The 21,341-nt window shown below is 48.3% G+C and overlaps 1 protein-coding gene across 6 annotated transcripts in view; it reads left to right on the top strand.

The window, feature by feature from the left end:
- CLCN6 (Cl-/H+ antiporter 6) overlaps positions 1-21,341 on the top strand; it is a 29,521-nt gene that overhangs the window by 2,639 nt on the left and 5,541 nt on the right. For 5 of the 6 annotated variants that reach the window (XM_084821811.1, XM_084821809.1, XM_084821813.1 and 2 more), the window contains exons 2-20: positions 1,731-1,790; positions 2,865-2,930; positions 4,580-4,645; positions 4,997-5,063; positions 5,454-5,560; positions 7,195-7,321; positions 7,440-7,507; positions 8,107-8,165; positions 9,915-10,047; positions 10,383-10,496; positions 11,210-11,376; positions 12,795-12,921; positions 13,311-13,440; positions 15,741-15,894; positions 16,001-16,160; positions 17,266-17,372; positions 17,837-18,023; positions 19,637-19,794; positions 20,760-20,916. In XM_084821811.1, coding sequence (XP_084677937.1) covers positions 1,731-1,790; positions 2,865-2,930; positions 4,580-4,645; positions 4,997-5,063; positions 5,454-5,560; positions 7,195-7,321; positions 7,440-7,507; positions 8,107-8,165; positions 9,915-10,047; positions 10,383-10,496; positions 11,210-11,376; positions 12,795-12,921; positions 13,311-13,440; positions 15,741-15,894; positions 16,001-16,160; positions 17,266-17,372; positions 17,837-18,023; positions 19,637-19,794; positions 20,760-20,916 — 2,214 coding nt within the window. The remainder of the gene's footprint in view (positions 1-1,730; positions 1,791-2,864; positions 2,931-4,579; positions 4,646-4,996; positions 5,064-5,453; positions 5,561-7,194; positions 7,322-7,439; positions 7,508-8,106; positions 8,166-9,914; positions 10,048-10,382; positions 10,497-11,209; positions 11,377-12,794; positions 12,922-13,310; positions 13,441-15,740; positions 15,895-16,000; positions 16,161-17,265; positions 17,373-17,836; positions 18,024-19,636; positions 19,795-20,759; positions 20,917-21,341) is intronic. The other variant, XM_084821812.1, reaches the window with a different exon arrangement.

Raw genomic sequence — 21,341 nt, 5'->3', positions numbered from 1 at the left:
GCCACCTAAGGTCTACACCAGCCACTCCCCCAACCAGATGCCCTCCAGGCATCAGCAGCTACAACTCCCATCCTCCCCAGCCAGCAAGGGCACCAGGTTGGGGAAGGCTGGTCTACACACAGACCTTTCCTGTTTGCCTTCGCTCTCTGGTGCGTCCTGTCCCTCGCCCCTTTGCTTTTGTACAAACGTGGGGGGAGCGAGTTCCAGCACCTCTTCATAGCAAACCACCGTGTTTCCTTAAAAGCAGTGTGTCGATTAAGCAGCAGTTTTCAAGGCATCTTCTGGGAGGCCCTGGGGTTCATTGGAAGCTTTTTAGCTTAATGAAAAGATCAGTAATGGCAGGCAAACATCTCCAAATGGCAACCAGAGCACCCTGAGTAGTCACCCCTTGCGGTGCTCAGCCCCAGGGGCGTGTTGTCGGGTGCACTCTTGAGTTCATGAAGGGCGGAAAAGAGGTCCCTCGAGGTTGGAAGTTGGGAATCCGCTGGATGAATGATCCAGAGTTCTAGGAACATAAGAGGAGTCCTGCTGGAACTGAGCAAAGGTCCATCTTTCTATTTATTTATTTTATTTTTTAAACTTTATAAGCTGCCCTTCATCCACAAGGGATCCTGGGGTGGTGTACACAACATTAAAAAAAAGGCACAGTAAACAAATCCCATATAAAAGCCATACGATTACAGACTTATAAGGCAAAAAAATAGCAACAATTCTTCAAGCAGCAACCGAAGAAAAGCACAACAATTAAGTTGCATTTTTTTTTTAATTTAAAACTGTTAGGATGTGGAAACGCCAGGACAAAAAAGAATGTTTTAATTAGGCATCGAAAAGAAAACAAAGTCTGCACCATCATGTCTCCTTTGGGAGGGCATTCCAAAATTGGGTTGCCACCACTCAGAAGGCGCTCCCTCCTTCTCGAATTCTATTTTCTGCAGTGGCTGAAGAAATAGTTCTGGGAAGCAAGCAAGGAAGGCAACGCCCTTCCCCTGTATCTCCCAGCAGCTGGTACTTCAAGGTATACTGCTTTGGGATCTGGAGGTTCCATTCTTAACTGTCAGGGCTAATAAGAACAGCGGATCAGAACAAATGTCCATCTTGCCCAAGCATTCCTTTTCCCCGCAGTGGAAAGTCCTATGTTCTTCTGGTGAGCTTCCCGGTATCAGGTTGGCAATTTCCTTTCCCCGCTGTTGCCCCCATACAAATCAGCTTGGTCTTCTTCCTGGTTGAGTTAGCTCACTCGCACTTGCCAACACTTCTTGTTTGCGAGTGAACTTGATTTACATTATATATCTGCCCGGACTCTTCAAAGTGTCTTCAGTGGTCCTTCTCCAGTTGCCCCCACCAAATGACCTGAGGCGGGTGGCTACTAAGGAGAGGGCCTTTTCCGTTGTGGCACCCCGGTTTTGGAATGCGATCGCCAGAGAAACTCACCTGGCACCTGCGTTGTGGTCTTTTCGGCACTGGGTGACGATTTTATTTTCCCAGGCATTTTAGTCCTCCGGTTTCTGTTGTTTTTAAGTCCGTTATTGTATTTTTAAATAGTTACATTGCTGCTGATTTTTACTTTGGCTTTATACTGTCATTTTAAACTTTTATGTTATGTTTTGTTGTGCTGTATCTTATGGTTTTAATTGTTGTGAACTGCCCAGAGACTTTGGCTATTGGGCAATATAGAAATGGAACAAATAAATAAATACGTTTGAACTAAGACTTTTATTTGCTTATTCCAGACTATCCTGGGTGAAACAGAGGAGGAAGACGATGAGATTCTCCCGCGCAAAGACTACGAGGTGAGACATGCCAGGTTTTTGTCAAATGAGTGCTTAAGGAACGAATGGAGCAGCGTATGTTCACACAGAGACTGTGTCCCCTGGCGTATAACACTAAGAAATTGGGATTGGCTAGTCGAGCAGAGGGTCATCTTGTGGAGTCCCTCGCTGTCAACTAGCTGCCTTGAAAGGGAAGGCGTGTTTTGAGAGACATTGTGTTATGGACCCTAACAAGCCACTGGTCAGTAGCTCCCTCTGATCCTGGAAGTAGCATATAGCCATCATGACTAGTAGCCATTGATAGCCTTATCTTTGAAATTGTTTAATCCCCCTTTAAATCCAACTAAGTTGGTGGTCGTCACCACATCCTGTAGCAGCGAGTTCCACAGTTTAAATATTGGTTGTATAAAGAAGTCCTTCCTTTTGTCTGTCCTGAATCTCCTGCCATTCAGCTTGGTTGGATGAAGCCTGGGTTCTTTTTTTATGAGGGGGGAAATAAAATCTTTTTCTTCTTCAGACCATGCATAATTTTATAAACTTCAATCATGTCTCTCTCTCCTTACTCATCTTCTAAATGGAAAGGCCACAAATGTTGGTATTCCTAGTAAGGAATGTGTTCTATCTTCCCGATCCCTTTGGTTGCTTTCTTCTGCAGCCTTGCAAATCCAGAAAAACCTTATTAGCCCATGATTACTACTACACAGTATTTTACTAGGTGGCTTGTCCATCTTGGTTTAGTCACCCCCTTGCCTGAAGGAAAGAAGCAACCCCTCCTACAACTCTCATCCAGCCTCAAAACTTTCCTTGCCTTGTCACCTGGGGGCAATTTTCACACACCCTAGCTGATTAGCTGTTTTCAAACCTGCTGAAGAGGCTTGACTGCTGGACTCTTCCTAGCCAGGCTCAGCTGCTTTCTTTTGGGAGAGGAGAAGCCCTTAACTGCTGTAACGTGTGAGCGGTAAACCACATCGGTTTGCAAATGCTGGCGTGACTGTATCGGTCTTCTTCTCTCCCTTCTGGGGGCCTCTCCTCCTGGTATGTCTCTCCTCCTGGGTGTGTCTCCTCCTTTCATGTTCTTGCCTTTTTTCTCTCCAGAGTTTGGACTATGATCGTTGCATCAATGAACCCTACCTGGAAGTCCTGGAAAGTCTCGACAACAAGGTAAGCTGGTGAAGGAGAGCTGAGATCATGGGAACAACCAATATGTTACTTTGCCCCGCTGTTCAGCTGTCGCTGTATGAGAAGTTGCAGCCATGTGTTTAATGCAGCAGCAGTGAGGAACTCTGTAGTCCCTGGGGGCTAGATTGCTCTTTGGTTCACATGCTGGGGGCTGGATGACATCAGGGGACGGATCTTCCCTGAAGCGCCACCACCTGACAGCATAGCAGAGTTTCTCCATGCAGAAAGAAAGCAATTGCTCCATGCCTGTCACTGCATGGAGAAAAAGACAATCCCTCTCAGTGGTAGAAAAAGGCAGCCTGGGGAAGGATACCTCCACTGTTAGCTGGCGGTTTCCCCTCCCTGCACTAGAGGAAGCCTGCCTTTCTGTACTGCTGGGAGAGGGGACAGAGGCTCTCCAACCTTCTCAGACCAGGCTGGGAAACTCCTCTGTCAAAGGTTCCCATCTCTGAAATACAGGAACATAACTGGAAGTAACGTATTTGTATGTGGTCTGTAATCTAGCTGGATGCAGAGCAATGCTTAATTTTGAAACTCAGTCACATGTTCCGCAGCGCTCATGAAATTCGGATCTTTTTGATTATGAGAAGACCAGTTCTAGTAGACTCAGTGGTGAGGAAAAGGCACTATGTGCATGTGCAGAGGAAATTCTGCTAGTCCACATATTCCAGGGGTGAGCCTTGGTATTGAAACCAGTTTTGGAGGCTTAAGCCCCAATTCAAAGTCTGCCCTGGGGCAGAAGCTGCATATATGGAACACTGAAGCCTTTTGCAGAAAGCATGGAAGTGTTTTCAAAGGGGCCATGTGTTAAGTGCTTCGCTTCTGGTCTGTTTTGTGGTCAAACAGGGAAGTCGGAGGGCTAAACCATTACTTTTATTATGCAAGCTACAGCCAAATCAACAGTGCCTAAGGGTACAATCAGAATCCACAAACAACAGCAAAATGCTAAGTCTCTAGCAAGCTTTGCATAATACATGACCACATGGACTACAGTTAGCTCCCTTCGATTAATGCAGTGTGTTAGATAGTTGCAACGAAACTGCTGCCAGCCATCTCTTCAACAACCTGAGTGGCTTTCTAAGTCTCGGCGTTAGGGTGGGTCTTTCTGGAGGGACCTCTCCCGGGTGGCCAGTCTTTTGGAATGCCTTATGACTTGTCATTGCTCCTCCCCCCTGACTTGCTGTCTCATCCTTGGATTCCCAACTACTCCTCCTCCTTGAGATCCTGCATTCCAGGGGTGGAGAGGGCTCTGGCCAGCTATTATCCAGCTGATTAGTTGGCATCAGGACATCATCCTCTCTGTGACTGTTACTCTCCTACAACCTTGGCTCTTCAACAGCCCCTTCCCTCTCCTCCCTGTCTGACTCTGAATCAGTTTCCACACCTTAGGTTGTGTCTGCAGAGGTGCTGGGCCCAATCCCTACAGCATGAGGCCTAGAAACCTGAAATAATAGTAGTAGTAGTAGTAATAATATAAAAATAATGATGAATGCAAATTAAATTGAGAGGATCCAAGGATTCATCTCCAGTGGCTATGCTGTGTATTTTTATGTCTGCGGGGAATCCGTTTAAGCTTCCTGTTACTTTGGTACAGTAAGCCGCGTCTGTGTGTTTCTCTTGTTCCCTTGCAGAAAGGCCAGCGGTATGAAGCGGTGAAGTGGGTGATGGTTTTTGCCATTGGAGTTTGCACAGGGATGGTAAGGTGCTTGCTTGTCTCTTTGGTGAAGGATGGATGTGTGCATTTCTTACATCTTTGTTAGGTGAGGTGTGGCGTATAGTGATTGCTGGTTACAATCTAATTCAGACACCACTATCCCACTGCCTTCCAAATGTGATGGGCTACAACTGCCATCATTCCCAACCTGGCTCGGAATGATGGGAGTTGTAGTCCAACACGTTTGGAGGGTGCTATTTTGGGGAAGGACGGTCCATTATTATTTATTACATTTCTATATTTCCCCATAGCTGAAGTTCTCTGGGTGGTTTACAAAGATCTCGGTGTATTAGGCCTCCTTTTTGTAACCCCTCTGCTCTCTTTCCTTTCCCAGGTGGGCCTCTTTGTGGACTTCTTTGTACGACTCTTTTCCAGATTCAAGTTCCGTATTGTACAGAGCTGTATCCTCCCTCCATGTTTTTAACTTCATTGGCCATGCTCTTACTGCAGCAATGACAGAATGGGTGGGAGGGAGAATTCAAGAAAGAATCTTGATCTGAGAAGTGTTTCCGACTTTCCTTGGGACATTTGGTTTCTGTAGCCTGCCCTACTCCCTGGGCTCAGTGTGGGTAGAATTGTAATATTGTGAGCTGCCTTGTGAGGGCAGTGCATCCTGAGAGGCAGGTTACAAATCTCTGAAGTAAGTGGAAGAAAATATTTTAGAAATGTTTGGTCTAGGAGCTTTGGCCATGCAGGTAGGTCAGCTGGGAATAAGGCGGAGAGGTGATCTATGGTGATGTAGGAAGATAGGCAGCCCAGCTGTGCCCAGTTCCTTGACTCCGTCCCTGCAGCGGTGGAGGAGTGCAGCGAGAAAGGCTGCCTTGCGGTATCCCTGCTGGAGCTGCTGGGCTTTAACCTGACCTTCATCTTCTTGGCCAGCCTCCTTGTCTTGATCCAGGTAATGCTAATTAGCCAGCCTGGCCAGTAAGTTCTCTGATTTGTTGCCAGCCTGTCTTCTCGCATGCACCAATGTTAATCATGTGTGGGATGCTGATAATCCAAGAGAAAAAAAGGGAGATAAGCTGTCTCTTCCTGTTTATGAAAGGTTGCCTGCCTGTTCGCCTGCCACTGATAAGCGTTTTCCCCAGGTGACTAGGCAAGTGGTTAGAAGCTTGGACTAAGAAGCTGGGGGCTTTGAACAACCTCTTTCCCTGCTTCTCTCTCTGGAAAATATTATGAAGCTGTGGAAGCAAAACCCGGCTCACAGATGATCACCTGCGCGGTCATAGTTGTGTGCGCGCACACAGGCACTCCTTGCTTTTTTGGCTTAATACCCTGCCTGTTTCCCAGGCTGTTCCTTCTTTGAGGCCAGCTTTAGCCAGTTTTGCCTTTCCCAGCCATTTCCGGTGCTTTGGTAGGCCTCCCGGTTGGCATGGAGGTGGCTAAGAGCTAGTGCCAGGGGTCGGCAATGTTGGGCGCATGCCAAGGCCCACATCCCAGCAGATGGGCCCACTACCAATCCTGGAGAGCCCTGGCCCTGCTGCTCTACCTCCTTGCTATTACTGCCATTTCACCAGCTCCCTGTAAGCTAGTGAGTAGTGACAGGAGCAAGGAGAAGGAGTGGCAGTTGCAACTCAGCTTGCCCTCTCTCCTGCTGGGTGGCTGCACAGATTGGGCCAAAAGGGACAGGGCTGGCAAAAGGGCAGCCGAGAAAGCAGTGAAGAAGAGGTGGGCCCACTGAGGGCGTTTTGCACCAGGGTATGGGAGGTTTCCCATCTGGTCTGCTGCAATGTGGTTTCCCATCTGGCCCACGATGCCTTCTTGGATTCCCCAATTTGGTTCCCCACTCCTGCCCTAGGGCCCCGAAAACCTGGAGCCTGCACTTCTAGGAGCACTGCAGAGGCTTGCTTAAAACCCTCTGTGACTAACCCTGTTGGGGGGAGCGGATCCAAATCCACACAGCAGTGGTGCAAGGGAGGGAGGTGTTATCAGCACTGGTACATTTAGCGGCGAGGGTTTGTTGCTGTTGTTTTCTTTCGAATGGTGTACGCGTGTGCTTTTAAGACCTATCTTCCCTGAATTTGGCTTCTTTGAATGTATGATGTCGGATCATGGGTCCACTTAGCTCTGTATTTTGGCTCTTCGGGGTCTCGGACAGAGTGGCGTTCTCCCCAGCCCTAGCTGGGGTTTGGACCTGGGGCCATCTGCACGCAGAGCGGGTGCTCTACCGGTGTGCTCACCTCCCAGGGCTGGCCTGAGGGAGTGTGCCGCTTGACAGTTTGCAAAGGACAAGAGGGCACCCTCCCATTCTGTGTACAGCAGCTGATCTTACTTTAACAGTGGCACCAAGATTGCATCTTCCACCACACCTGAGGACAGCAGGCTAACTTAGGGGGAACAAATAGCTCTGTCCTGCAACAGGAGGGAATGACCAGGGGGCTCAGGAGGACAGTCGGGGGGCTGCCGCTGCTGCCACTCCCCAGCACTTGCTTCCAGGGGCGGTCACTGCACTCTACCTAATGGTAGGTCTGGCTTTTGTCGCTTCCCCTTGTCCTGATTCCTTCTTAGTATTCAGCTGTTCTCTTCTTGCAGCCCGTGGCAGCCGGCTCTGGCATTCCGGAGATCAAATGCTACTTGAACGGCGTCAAGGTGCCGGGGATTGTTCGGCTCCGGACTCTGGTGTGCAAAGCCCTTGGGGTGCTCTTCAGCGTTGCTGGAGGTAAGAGGATCTCTGTGGGGTTTTTCTATCTTTGAGAAAACTTTTTCTGATGTCTCTAATCCTTCCAGCTCTGGGTGATGTTTTTTTTAAAGGAGGCTGACGATGTGTCTTTTCCCAGGTCTCTTTGTGGGGAAGGAAGGACCTATGATCCACAGCGGTGCTGTGGTAGGGGCCGGCTTACCTCAGGTGAGTGTGTGAGGGAGGGGTTGCTTTATCCTAGCTGGTCAACAGAGCCAGCAATGCCTCCTTGAACAGGTGTTTTGTTATCTGTGTCTGAGCTGTGTGTATTCTGTGCCCCCAAAAGAAAATTCCAGTTCTAGTCATTTATTTTCGATATCTATAGGCCACTTTTATAGCAGAAGTTTTCCATGCTAAGAAAAGCTCAGTTCTCTAACCTGTGTGAATTATGCAACTTGGCAGAACTTCATATTTTGCATCATTTATCTCGCTTTTGCTAGTCCTGGGGCGGGCCCAGGGGCTTTGCGGGGTACGAAGGTTGCGTCCTCTGATCTTTAGGAATCTTATTCAGCCTTTCGTCTGACTTACAAGATTGCAGTAGCCCTTGCACCTTCAAGTCTGTCTTCACAATCATAAGGGCTAGAGACTTGTTTTTTTATAATGATAAAAACTTTAATTTGGGCGGAAGCTCTGCCAGGTACCACATCCTTTGTGTGTGCTCCTGCGGAATCACAGAAAATACAGATAGTTCTGCGTATAGAATGGGAAAGAGGCCTTTTAGCATTCTGTTAGGTAACATAGAGTCTTACCTGTCTTTCCCCCCACAGTTCCAGAGCATCTCTTTAAAGAAGATCCGGTTTAACTTCCCCTATTTCCGCAGTGACAGGTATGGTACCATATGCAGGTGAGGAGAGGCTCAGGGTAGGATGAGTTGTGTTAGCCACCTATTTTCTGACTTGTGGTTTACTCCAGAGGAGGGCTGAAGGTAGACTGAACTCCAGTGGTGGATAACTGGCCTGCTTTTGGTGAGCCTGTTGCTGGCCTGCTTGCAAAAAACGCTGACCCAGGTAGCCCTTGGTCTGGTTCAGCAAGGTGTTTACTTTCTTAGTAAGACTGCAGACTCAGGATTGTTTAACACAAGTTAATTATGCCTTAAGACAGCAGTGCAGAATCTCAAGCCCAAAGTCCGAATCCAGCCTATCTGGGATACCAGTCCGGCTTTCATGTGGTTTTTTACCCCATTCTCAAAGGCTGAAATGCTTTTCCTAGGGCTGAGTTACTGGCAGGAGGAGCATTAAGCTAAAATGTGCTGGTATTTCTGGCCCCGCCTCCTTTGCCTTTGGCCCCTCCCACCACTGGAATGCGGCCCCTGAGAGCTTCTGCGCAATAGAATTCACCCCTTCAACACCTCCGCTGTAAGGGAACCTGAGTCTGTGCACTGTTGCTTTGTAGATTTAAAACACAGCCGTGGATGATGGAGTGTTCTACGTCTTTTTGTTGTTTAATCGATCGCGCAAAACTGAAGCTGGTTCACCTCCTGAGAAAACCCCTCTGGATCAGACCAAAGGCCTCTCTAGTCCAGCGCTCTGTTCCCACAGCGGCCAATGGGATCAGCCGCTATTACGTAGCAGGCGAGCGGTGTTGCACTCGTGTCCTGCTTGTGGGCTTCCCATTGGGGCATGTGGTTGGCCACTGTGGGAGCAGAATGCTGGACTGCAAAGGCCTCTGGCCCGATCCAGAACAGCTCTTCTTAGGCCCCTGCACCCGAGAGGGAACCCCAGAAACAGGACATGAGTGCAACAGCACTCTCCCGCTCATGTTCCCCAGCAACTGGCGTACGTAGGCATTCTATCTCCTCTGATGTCGGGAGCTGCCCCTTTCCAGCACGTAACTCCTCTGCTGACGGAGCTGCGCTGGCTGCCTGTTCGCTACCAGGCCAGGTGTAAGGTATTAGTATTAGTGTTCAAAGCTCTAAACAATTTGGGACCAGGATACCTGAGAGAGCGCCGCCTTTGATGCTCTGACTTGGATTCCTGCACTGAGCAGGGGGTTGGGCTCGAGGGTCTTGTAGGCCCCTTCCAACCCTACTGTTCTGTGATTCTTTACCAACCTGCCTGGTCACTGAGGCCATTGGAGGGCTTGCTCCTGGTGGCCCCACGTGGACCTACGGCCCGGCTGGAGTCCCCCAGGAGAAGAGCCTTCAGTGTGGCGGCCCCCTTCCCATGAAATTCCCGGCCTTTGAAGGTCAGGCAGGCGCCAACGTTGTTTTGCTTTCGGCACCTCCTGAAGACGTTGTTATTCCGAGAGGCCTTCCCCGATTGACCAGCACCCTCCCGCTCGTGTTCCCCAGCAAGTGACGTACATAGGCATTCTGTTTCCTGTAATGGAAGTAATATATACGCGTGACTAGTAGCCCTTGATGGCTTTATCCTGCATGGATGGTCTAATCCCCTTTTAATTTGGCAGCCATCAACCTATGGCAGCAAATTTCACAGTTGATTGCATTAACAACACTCTCGAGAGCTGCTGAGCACATCCACGCCACGTGCTCACACATGCTCTACCCCAAAGCCATCGCGTTGCTAGCTGCTGTCATTGATCAATCCCTCCTGTTTTTCCTTTTCTCCTTGCCTAGGGACAAAAGGGATTTTGTATCTGCAGGAGCTGCCGCAGGGGTGGCCGCAGCTTTTGGGGCCCCAATCGGGGGCACGCTGTTCAGCCTGGAAGAGGGCTCCTCCTTCTGGAACCAGGGGCTGACGTGGAAAGTGGTGAGGACCAAAGGGAGGCTTTGCTTTGTTTGTTTGTTCATTATTTTAAAGTACTTTTATCCTACTCCTCAGCCCAAAAGGCTCCTAGAGCTGCTTATGTGTAATCAGGAATACAAGACAGTCCCTGTCTGCAAGCTTAGAATTTAAGAAGATGCGACACACAAGGAAATAGGTGTGGGGAGGGAAGAGGAAAGAAATTAAGGGGGATGATGGGAGGTAAGCACATCCAGAAGGCACCAGGTTGGGGAAGACTGTAGCAGAGTTGCCGAGTGAAGACTCAGATACACTGAAAAAATACAGGAATCAACCTTTTAAACTTACACTTTTTCTTCCAGCTCTTCTGTTCGATGGCAGCCACCTTCACGTTGAACTTCTTCCGCTCTGGGATTCAATTTGGAAGCTGGGGGTCTTTCCAGCTCCCAGGACTGCTGAATTTTGGGGAGTTCAAGGTACGTGGTCCTTGGCACACAACCGCCTGTCTTCCTTTTCGTTGCTCTTTGCTGACAGTATATTTAAATGGTTATGCCCCCGCCCCCCCAAAGATTACCCCCTCCCCCCCCGGATTTACAGCCAAGTCACCTTGTCAGGAAGCACCACTTGAGACAATGGGGAAAAGTTGCCATGAAATAGGGAGGTGAAAGGGTTCAATGGGAACACAACCCAGGTTAAGGGTGCTGTCCTAGGGTGTTTGAAACAGCAACCTCCTCCTGTCTATGTGAATCCGGAATTGCAGGGTATTTTGAGCCGCATGCTGTTTCTTCTCTGTCGTGCGCCAACAGCTTATTGTTTTAATCAAGTTTTATTTCTGATTGTAAGCCGCCCTGAGTGCCATTTTTCTTGGTAGGAAGTGGGGTACAAATCAGATAAATGGGGGGGGGGGGGATCGATGTGTTTCTTTGCGGCCTCTGTCCATTCCAGGCACCATTTTGCTTTAGCTGACCTTTATCCAGGGTAAAAGGAGAAAGTGAGGCAAAGGGACCTGGATTTTGCTGCGGGTTATGGTCTCCCTTCACTTTGCGTCAACCTCCGATTTTACCCCTTGAACATGTCGATGGTTCAGACTGTGAAACGAAACCCCCGTTGTCTGCATTGGCTCATCTCAGCCTTCGTGTCTTTGGCTCTTTTCTGTCCTCGCTGGTGCCTTCAACCCTGCCCCCTCCAGTGTTCGGAATCCGATAAAAAATGCCACCTGTGGACAGTCGTGGACTTGGGCTTCTTCATCCTGATGGGAGTTGTGGGGGGCTTCCTGGGGGCCACCTTCAACTGCATCAACAAGAGGCTGGCAAAGTATCGCATGCGGAATGTGCACCCCAAACCCAAGCTGGTCAGGTACTTGTGCCCCTTCTCCTATTTTGCTCTTTGGTGCTGTTTCTGGGCTTTTGTCAGGGTGGACACTGAGCCCATAGAATCCCAGAGTAGTTCTGATTCGGAGGAAGAGCAGTCGTTCCTGGGAGAGGAGCGCGCCCCTTTTTCCCAGGGCCCGCAGCTGACAGAGATTCCTCCCACCAACATTCCTAGATTAGAAAGCAGTCCAGGGAGTGACCCAGCACAGATAGCAGACTGGGTGGATGCGCGGCGCAGATGCAGAGAGCGGCGCCAAATGGAGGGCGCGGAAAGGGCGTAGCGCCCGGTTGGCGCTCAAGGAACGGTTGCGCCCAGAGGATCCAAGGGAAAAGGGGAGGGATTCTCCCTAGTCCTTATATTCAGGGGTCTGCCAGTAATTGCCTTTCAAACGGGGACCAACTGTTCCAACTTAAGGCATAGGGATGCTGCTGCTCAGATCTAGTTGCTACCTGTAGAGTTGTTAAGTTGTAAAAGAAGAATAAAGCTTTGAAAAGAATCCCTTTGTCTGTGTCTGGACTTGGCTACTGGATTAGACTGAGAGAGCCCTCCAAGGAGCCCTTGACAGCTTTTGCCTGGCTGTTTGTAGAGCAAGGGTGGGAAGCCTCTCTCAGCCTGAGGGCTGAATCCCAGTTTAGGAAAGTTGGGGGTGGGGGGGCACGTTCCAGCGGGCCTGAAAGCAAAAGAGGGCAGGCGCAAAAATGCACAAAAATACCTGCATATTGTAGCTCAAACTTCTAAGTATCAGTTGCGAAATCTTAGGAAGAATTTCAGCCTTTTAGGATGGAGGAAAAACTGCATAAAAACCAGGAAATGACCAGTGGTTGGGGGGGGGGGGGCAAGGAAAGGGATATGTCCATCTGGGGAATCACAGAGGGCTGGATTTGGCCCATGGGTGTGAAGTTCCCCACCCCTGTCATAAAGGATAACACTGATTGGGTAGGTTACAAATATTAGAGGCAAAATATTAGAGGTGTGAAAATACACATTCCTTAGGATTTCTCCTAAGGAACTCTGATCTTCATGGTGCATTTCAGCACTGACTCCGGTCGGAATTGCTCGTGGGCAGATGCCGGCACCTCTTCTGACCTGCTTTCCTCCCACCTTTCATTCCCCATGACTGTACCTCTCCCATTGTCTCTTGGTTTCTTTTGGCCGCCATAGGATGAAGGGCTTTGGTGTACCGATTTTGGGCTGACTCCATAACCATATTGGTAGTGTGTTCCACCAGGCCCTCAATTGCATTACAGCCCGTTTGGGGGTGGTGGGGTGTCCCTCCGCTGCTTCTACCTTCGGAGGTAACACGGAGGGAAGGGCGGTCAGCAAAGGGCGGCAGCAGCAGCAGCAGCGACCAGTTCTGAGCCATGGCTTTTCCTTGCACGCATTCTGTCTTGTCTTGCTTTCAGAGTCTTGGAAAGCCTGTTGGTGTGTCTAGCGACCACCCTTGTGGTCTTTGTCGCTTCCATGGTTCTAGGCGAGTGCCGGCCGCTGTCGTCCGCCAACCACGGAGACAACAGCTCTTTTGGCCTGCAGGTAATAGAGAGAAGCCCTGTGCCCCAAGAGAAAGAGAGCTAAAAGTAGCTATGTCTAAACCAGTTTCCTCTAGCTATGGTTAACTATGCATTCTATATCATTCCCTCTATTTTCAGTGTTCAGGCTGGAGTGCTGATGCTTATCTAGTCAAAATGGCACTATCCATGCGCAAGTGGGGAGGTAGCAGCAGACTCGGGAACCCCAAAGATTTTGCAGAAGTACAAAAAAAAAATCTTTAGGGGGAAAACAAAAACAAATAGGGGGCATGCTTTCTGGGGGTGTTGGGAGCTGAAGTCCAACACATCAGGCCAGCACCGGGTTAGCCAAGGATAACATTGGATTTCTGGAAGCTAGGCTCAAATGTGATGCTTGATGGTTTGTTGAATTAGGGCTCTTCTTCCGACGAAGTGAATTCGAGTATCAAGACGTTCTTCTGCCCTAATGACACGTACAATGACATGGCAACGCTCTTCTTTAACCCGCAAGAGTCAGCCATCTTGCAGCTTTTTCACCAGGAGGGTGAGTGCGAGAGTGGGGCCGTGCTCGTATTTGCATGGGGCCAGTTGGTATGGAAGTGGAGGCTGTTCTGGTTTCTTAATAACAACCTATATACTCGTAGCTTATAGTTCTAGTTCTCCGAGCGTACGCCTTATAGTTATAAACTTGTAGTTCTCTGAGCGTACACCTTTGCATAGGCAGAGCAGCTGCATCTGTGCACAAGAGGTACCTCGGTACCTGCAGGTTCAAGAGACCCCAAGGTTTGCAGAAGGGCAAAAATATCTAGGGGAAAAAACCTGAAGGGGCAGGGACCCCAAAAACAAGCTCAGTGAGGACTGACCGTGTTTCGTGGGCACAGAATGCTGACTCTTGGGTGGGGGTGGGGGGTGACACCAGGGAGGAGGGGCATGGAGTATTATGGGAAAGAGCATGGCGTGAACAGGAGCACTAACGCTCCAACATTTTGTTGCAGGCCACACGTGCCTTGCTATATATCAAACTTACTAGTGATTAAACATACCCCAGAGCTGGTGTTGGACCACAGCAGAACAACCCTTTTGAAAGTTAGGATGCTGTTGGTGTGGCAATATTATTATCATTATCATTATTATTATTATATTTATATCTTGCCTTTTCCCCAATACTGGGACTCAAGGCAGCCTTACAACGTTAAAACTTCTACAATTAAAACCTATAAATAGAAATATAAATACAACTGTACAAAAGTTAAAAATGTAATTAAATCATCAATATTAAAATTGTAAAAATATTAAAACATTAAAAGACAGCCACATTTTCACAGGTCCACAGTAGTTATCCCCAAAGGCCTGCTGGAACAAAAAAGTTTTTGCATGCCTACAAAAACATATCAAGGAGGGTGCTGCTCTCACCTCCCTGGGAAGGGAGTTCCAGAGCCTTGGGGTAGCCGCCGAGAAGGCCCTCTCCCGCGTTCCCAGCAGGTGTGCCTGTGATGATGGCAGGATGGCAAGAAGGGCTTCCCCTGAAGATGTCAGGGCACGAGTAGGCTCATAAGGGAGAATATGGTCTTTCAGATAACCTGGACCCGAGCCGTATAGGGCTTTATAGGACATAACCAGCACTTTGAATTGTGCCCAGAAACAGACTGGGAGCCAGTGAAGCTGTTTTAACAGGGGAGTTGTATGCTCTCTGCAATAGCACCGATCTCCACGTGAGGATGCACACAGACCACACCATTATGTCCTTGCAGAGGCTTTGCCTCACGCTGAGGCGGTGGGTGATCAAGGGGGACCACAGATGTTGTGAATAACCCCTCAGTCTGCACGTTTTGAAGAGGGAAGGGGCTATTACTGTTGGAGCGCATTCAGTGTGGGGTAGAAAGGTCTTAAATAAACACTAGTGCTTGTCATGCACACAACCAAGCTCTTTAGAACTGGGGTGCAGAGCCTCAAATCCAGCCCACCGGTGGTCCCAATGCAACCCCTTGGGGGTTTCCCAGAGGGCCACGCTGCCTTTCCCCCAACCACAGATCGGTTTCCCAGTTTTTGTGCCATTCATTTCCCCTTTCTAAAAGGTTGAAATGCCTTTCCGGCATTACAGCTATTTTGGCCTTGCCTCTGTTACCTATGGCCCAGCCCACCACTGGAATGCGGCCCCCGAGAGCTTCCCTGGAACGTGATCCGGCCCTTGGGCTGAAAGAGGTTCTGCAGTCCTGTTTTAGAAGCTAACTGTCAATGTAAGGTCGTTCAAAAGGAGGGGGGGACGGTGGGGGTGGCTGCTTGGGTGTCCCTCTTCTAGGCAAAGAGAAACGTTTCCAGTCAATGGTGTTGCAGAAATCAGAGTCAGAGAGACCACAGAGTGAAGGAAAAAGAGTTTTTCTGTATTAACGCGTGGGCTTTATGGCTGGAATCACTTCTGAAGAGCCAAAAGCCCTGAGGTACATTGTTGATTTCTGCAACAATGGTATGTGTTTTGGGGGTGGAGTTTTACACGTATCTGCTTATATCTGTTTCCGCTGTTTTTATGCCTGCAGAGCAGCTCCCCCAACCTTGAGCCTTCCAGATGTTTCCACTTCAACTCCGATCAGCCCCAGCCAACATGACCGAGGGCCAGGAATGCTGGGAGCTGTAGTCCAAATCATCTGGAAGACGTCAGGTTGGGGGAGGCTGCTATACTGCAATCAACATCAATTTTTACACGTCATTATTCAAAGAACCTCAGTGCTTTATGGAGCCTTGTTTGGGAGTGGCGCTCTCGCCGAGAGGGCGTGACCTCTCACTTCAGGGGCGGAGCTTCTGCAGGCCATTGCTTAGCCCTTTTTCTCTTCCCTGTTGTCTTTCCAGGTACCTTCAGCCCAGTCACGCTCTCCCTGTTTTTCCTTCTCTATTTCTTACTCTCCTGCTGGACGTACGGGATTTCTGTGCCCAGCGGCCTCTTTGTCCCATCGCTGCTTTGCGGGGCCGCTTTCGGACGCCTGGTGGCCAACCTCCTCAAAAGGTGCCTCCTTTGCTTTGGGTTTGTAGCCCAGGGGCAGAGCCCCTGCCTGCTGGCCCTCTTCATCCCGCCGGGTCCTAACGCCCCGTTGTCTCCTCTCTGCCCCTAGCTACATTGGTCTGGATCACATCTATTCGGGCACCTTTGCACTGATTGGAGCAGCTGCCTTCCTGGGCGGGGTTGTCCGCATGACGATCAGCCTCACTGTTATCCTGATCGAGTCCACAAACGAGATCACCTACGGCCTTCCCATTATGATCACGCTTATGGTGAGTCTTCAGTCCAGTCCAGTCTTTGTTTGCTTAGAACCCGCAAAACAGGAGAAAAGAAAGGGAAAACCCCTAAAACAGATCCACAATAAAGAATCAATCAAACAATCTTTGCCACATGTATATGTATGTAATTGCACATAATTCCATCTAATTTTAAACGCAGCCGTTCCAAATAACGAGACTCAATACGTAACATATTTGTTCTGATCAGCCAAAAGTGTAGAAATTTTCTCAAGATCTGACATCTCAGGACAAGGAAAAAAAAAAAAACAGGATAAAAATCTCTCTGTGTGTCCTATACAATGGGTAAGTATTAGTATTATGACAGGACTATTTATTTACTTAATCTATATCCTGCCTTTCTGCCAAAGAACAGCACTCAAGGCAGCTAACGCTAAAAGCCCAATTAAATCAAAATCTTAATTAAAACAGCATAAAAACAAATACATTAAAAACACGAAGAGCCAGCATTTACATAGCATTTGGAGGATTTCACATGGCTTTCCTCTGTGGGAATTGTTCCAAAAGGATTTCGATAGAGGCATTTTGCCCATATGTACTCAGTAGTGCGGCTAGGTAATTTTAGACTCTGGACTTAATCATCTTATGGGGCCCCCGTTAAGATGGCCACTTGTATTACTTTGGTAAGACGCTTAACTAACTAAAGCGCACAACTAAGATGTCTCTTTTTCCCACTTCTGCTGCCATGCCCTGCTTTAAAATTGCTTATCCTTTCCTGACATGTTAAAACAGCAACAAAAGCATTTGCCAGCCCTGATTTAAAAAGAAACACGTGGAGTGTGTGCAGTTTTGCATTTTAAACTCGCTTAAATCCTGCATTGAGCTGGGGGTTGGACTCGATGGCCTTATAGGCCCCTTCCAACCCTACTATTCTATGATTCTATGAAATCGTAGCACCATCAGGACCCCAAGAATAAAATCGAGCTGGGCTTCTCTTGCCCTGGTCACCAGCCGTTCTCTGCGTGGTCATTTGGGGGCCCCCTTGGTTGTAGGTCCCTGAACTTCAGCCCCAAAGGGCAACCTTAGCAGCGCCACCGTTGGGACAGAAGCTTGCTGGAACAGCTGCACCATCCTTTTCCAGGTGGCCAAGTGGACGGGAGACTTCTTTAACAAGGGCATCTACGACATCTACGTGAATTTGCGTGGGGTGCCGCTGCTGGAGTGGGAAACCAAGGCAGAGATGGACAAGTAAGCCTGTTGACCTTAAGTTTGCAAGCTTCAGCCAGTTTAAAATGAACTCGGTTTGTACTGTTGATTGTAAAATGGGCCCCTACAACAGGAGTGCGGAACCTTAGTCCATGGGCCAAATCCGGCTTGCCTGGGGTTACCCAGAATGCCCCACCCCTTTTTTCAGCCCCACCCCTTTTCCTTCAACCACCGATTGTTTGTTTTCCTGGATTTTGCATGATTTTTCCCCGCATTCTGAATGGTTGACATGCCTGTCCTATGGCAGAAAAAGCTTTACACCTAAAATATGCTGGGGGGAGGGGGTTGTATTTTGATCCCATCCACTTGCCTTTGACCCCACCCACCACCAGAATGCGACCTGTGAGAGGTTCTCCGAAATAGAATTCGTCTCTCGGGTTGAAAAAGGTGCGACACCCCTGCCCTAAAACAACTTTAATCTGTTTCTTTCTTCGCTTATGTCTCAGGCTGAGGGCCAGCGATATCATGGAGCCCAACCTGATGTATGTCTACCCCCACACCCGGATCCAGTCCCTGGTGAGCATCCTGCGCACAACGGTCCATCACGCCTTCCCGGTGGTGACCGAAAACCGGGCCTACGAGAAGGAGTTCATGAAGTGGGACCAGCTGATCAGCAACAACATCAAGTTCAAGGTGAGTCCTGGTACCAGTAACTCACATGGAATCAGTGACTTATTTTTCATAGGAGCAAAAGACTTAACTAGTGCAATTTTGGTGGAGGAACTTTCACTTTAGTTGGGGCAATTTTTATATGGCACCTACAAATGAACTGGGCGCTTTACAAAAAAATACAAAATCATGCCTCGGCCCCCAGGCAGCTTGCAATCTCAATATATTTAAACGAGAAGAGGAGGGGGCAAGAGAGTTGTAAATAATTTTTATTTATTTATTACATTTCTAATCCACCCAATAACTAATGGTATTGTTGCACTTGAGATTCCAAAAACTTGCAGTTGGAGCCAGGATCTGCCTTCCACAAGAGGAAGGGTTCTGTTCGCAGGAGGTCTCCCTGCCCAATTTTGGGGGATTCCCCCCACACACACACACGCATCACAGATCACCCAATTCAGCAGGGTCTCCCAACTCTCTCTGTGTAGCATTTTTAGTGGGCTGCTGTGGGGATGGGCCAGCGGGGAAGTCTGCTTCCATCAGTGCAGTGATCCAGCATGAATCTGGATCCACCCATAGGCTGAATTACAAAAAAACCCAACAACCTTCTGAACGTTTAAAGTTTAAATATTTTAAAGATCGGAAAGGACAAGGGGACCTGCAACAAAATTTTGCAGTGTGTGCTGTGCTCCTGCTCGGGATGCCAGCCAGCCCGTCCTGCCCCCTTGAGGATATTCCATTCCATTTTCTGTGTCCCCCCCCCAAGAGCCAGCCAGCATTCCATAGCTACTGACCATAGTCAGTCCTTACTGGGAGTTTGGGGGGGAGGGGGTGTTTTTATCCCCTTGGGTTTTTTCTACATTTTTTGTAGTTGTGCGAACTTTAGTGTTTCTCCAGGCTTCCTGCTATCTCCCTCTTGCATGTGAGTAGTGCCATTTTTGGAAACAGAAGGAGCCACATTTGAGAGGCGTTCACTATTAGTATAGGATTTAGAGTAAAACAAGAGAAGAGGTGTGTGTAATTTTAGGTATCTGTTATATTTTTTTACGTAATTTATGTCCCACACTTTCAGTATAACTCTGTGTTCCAGGGCAGCTAAGAAACAAGGAAAGTACAATACAAAAATGTTTATTTTTATTTGTGTTATTGTGATAATTATGGATTTACATTGATTTGGGGGGTTCTGTTAATTATGGATTTCCGTCTTTGTATGTGCAAGCCGCTTCAAGATTGCTTTTGCACTGCAAAGCAGCACATACATCGAACAAACACAAGTCAGTGGTGATGACGATAATGATACCAAAATAGAAAAAAAGTAAAGTAATGCACACAAACACACAACAAATTAAAACCACAACTTAACATTCAGATAGACAGTAAAATCAGAACTACCCGAAGTTTTAAATTGCTAACATTAGTAGTAATAAATTTCATAGTGTTAGAGAGATGAAGAGTGATAAATAGGAATTTTGGTTTGGGGCATAATTGGTACATGCAGGCCTAGTAATAGCGATCTCCAAAACTGTGCAGTTGTGTGGGCAAGTAATAAAAGTACTTTCCAAAAATGTTTAAACACTTCAGAGGGGGTGAGGTTGATTGTTCCTTACCTAAACTGAGTCTTCCCTTCCCCATCCCAGAAATCCAGTATCCTCACCCGAGCCAGCGAACAACGCAAACGCAGCCAGTCCATGAAGTCCTACCCATCCAGTGAGCTGCGCAACATGTGCGATGACCACATCGCGACTGAAGAACCGTCGGAGACGGAGGACATGTTGCAGCAAATGCTAGAGCGGAGGTGAGTTCTGTGCGTGTGTGTGTGTGTGTATGTGTGTGCACGTGCGCATGCACGCACGCCTAACAAGAGCATGCAAACTTCTTTGCAGGGCATCTGGCTAGCTTGGGGGTCGCCAACCTTTTTGGGTCATTGGGTGCTTTTGGAATTTTGAGAGTGACATGGGCGCTCTCACAAAATGGCTGCCATGGGGGGCTTGTCCAGGTATAAAACGACAACCGTGGTGGGCATCTCCAGTCACAAAACACGCATTTACCAGAACTCAAATGGGTGAGTCACCCCAAGAAACTTTGTACGAGGCAGAGATTATTTTTATTACTATTATTCATTCATTTATTTATTACATTTCTATACTGCCCCATAGCTGAGGCTGTCTGGGCAGTTTACAGAAGTTAAAACATTAAAATACAAGACACAAAGTTTACGAATCATTTACATAGAAGCACACAGACAATATACACACACAACATACAACAAAAAACAACTTTGAAGAGTCAGTCTTAACTGAAGAACATCCAGGACCGATTAAAACTCATCACACGCTGCCAAATGCCTGGGAAAAGAGGTCTTAACCTGGTGCAGAAAAGATAACAGTGTTGGCGCCAGGCGGACCTCATCAGGGAGCTGGTCCCACAGATGGGTCTGAGCCCCAAAACACGAACGTGTTCTTTGGAACCCAACTAAAGATGGTGATGGAGGGCAGCCATTTGCTTTGAGCATGTCAGCCTCCTAGTTTATTAAAAACTGTAATTAAAATACCTTAAAAAATGAACAAAAACTCGGGAGGGGCAGGGAGCATGGCACCTGTCAAGAGAGGTGCCTGTGGGGCATGACCCCAGGACTAGCTGCATCAGCAGGCCAGCGTGTTGAGCTGGAAGGGACCGCTGGACCCCATCCAAAGCTCATACCCATCCTTCCCTCTCCAAAACGGCTCACTCGATTAACGTGAGTTGTTCGATCTCTTCCAGATATACCCCATACCCGAACCTGTACCCTGACCAATCACCCAGCGAAGAGTGGACCATGGAGGAACGCTTCCGGCCCCTAACCTTTCACGGCCTGATTCTGCGCTCGCAGCTGGTGACCTTACTTGTGCGAGGTGTCTGTTACACGGAGAACCAGTCGGTGAGTTCCGGTGGGTGGGTCACTTGGCCCCGTGAATGGCTTAACACTCTCCCGCCATCCAGCCGAGGTCTGGAGGGATGACAGGGTGACCGAAGGTTCTTGGTTCTACAGGCAGCAGCAAGAAGAAGACGTTTGACGGGCTTGCTCATCTTTTTGAGTCTTGTCTGAAGGGGAGAGATGTCTCTTTAATGCTATTTTTAAACATTTTATTAAAATATTTCTTGGCCGCCTTCCAGGGCAGAAGCCCTCCCGAGGCAATGACAAAACACACAATAAAAATGGTGCACTATTAAAGACGATAAAAACGCAATAAAACAACATCAACAGCAAACATTATTTATTGATAAATCACTTATCTAAATAAATTTCTGAGCAATGTACAGAGGACAAGATTACCTTCCGGGGAATGTCTTACAGAAAAGGTA

The sequence above is a fragment of the Heloderma suspectum genome, chromosome 15 (genome assembly GCF_057233095.1).
Source record: "Heloderma suspectum isolate Gila_16-S chromosome 15, 16-S_ref, whole genome shotgun sequence".
NCBI lineage: Eukaryota > Metazoa > Chordata > Lepidosauria > Squamata > Helodermatidae > Heloderma > Heloderma suspectum.
The sequence above is the reverse complement of the archived record's forward strand: the minus strand, read 5'-3'. Positions and strand labels throughout refer to the sequence as shown.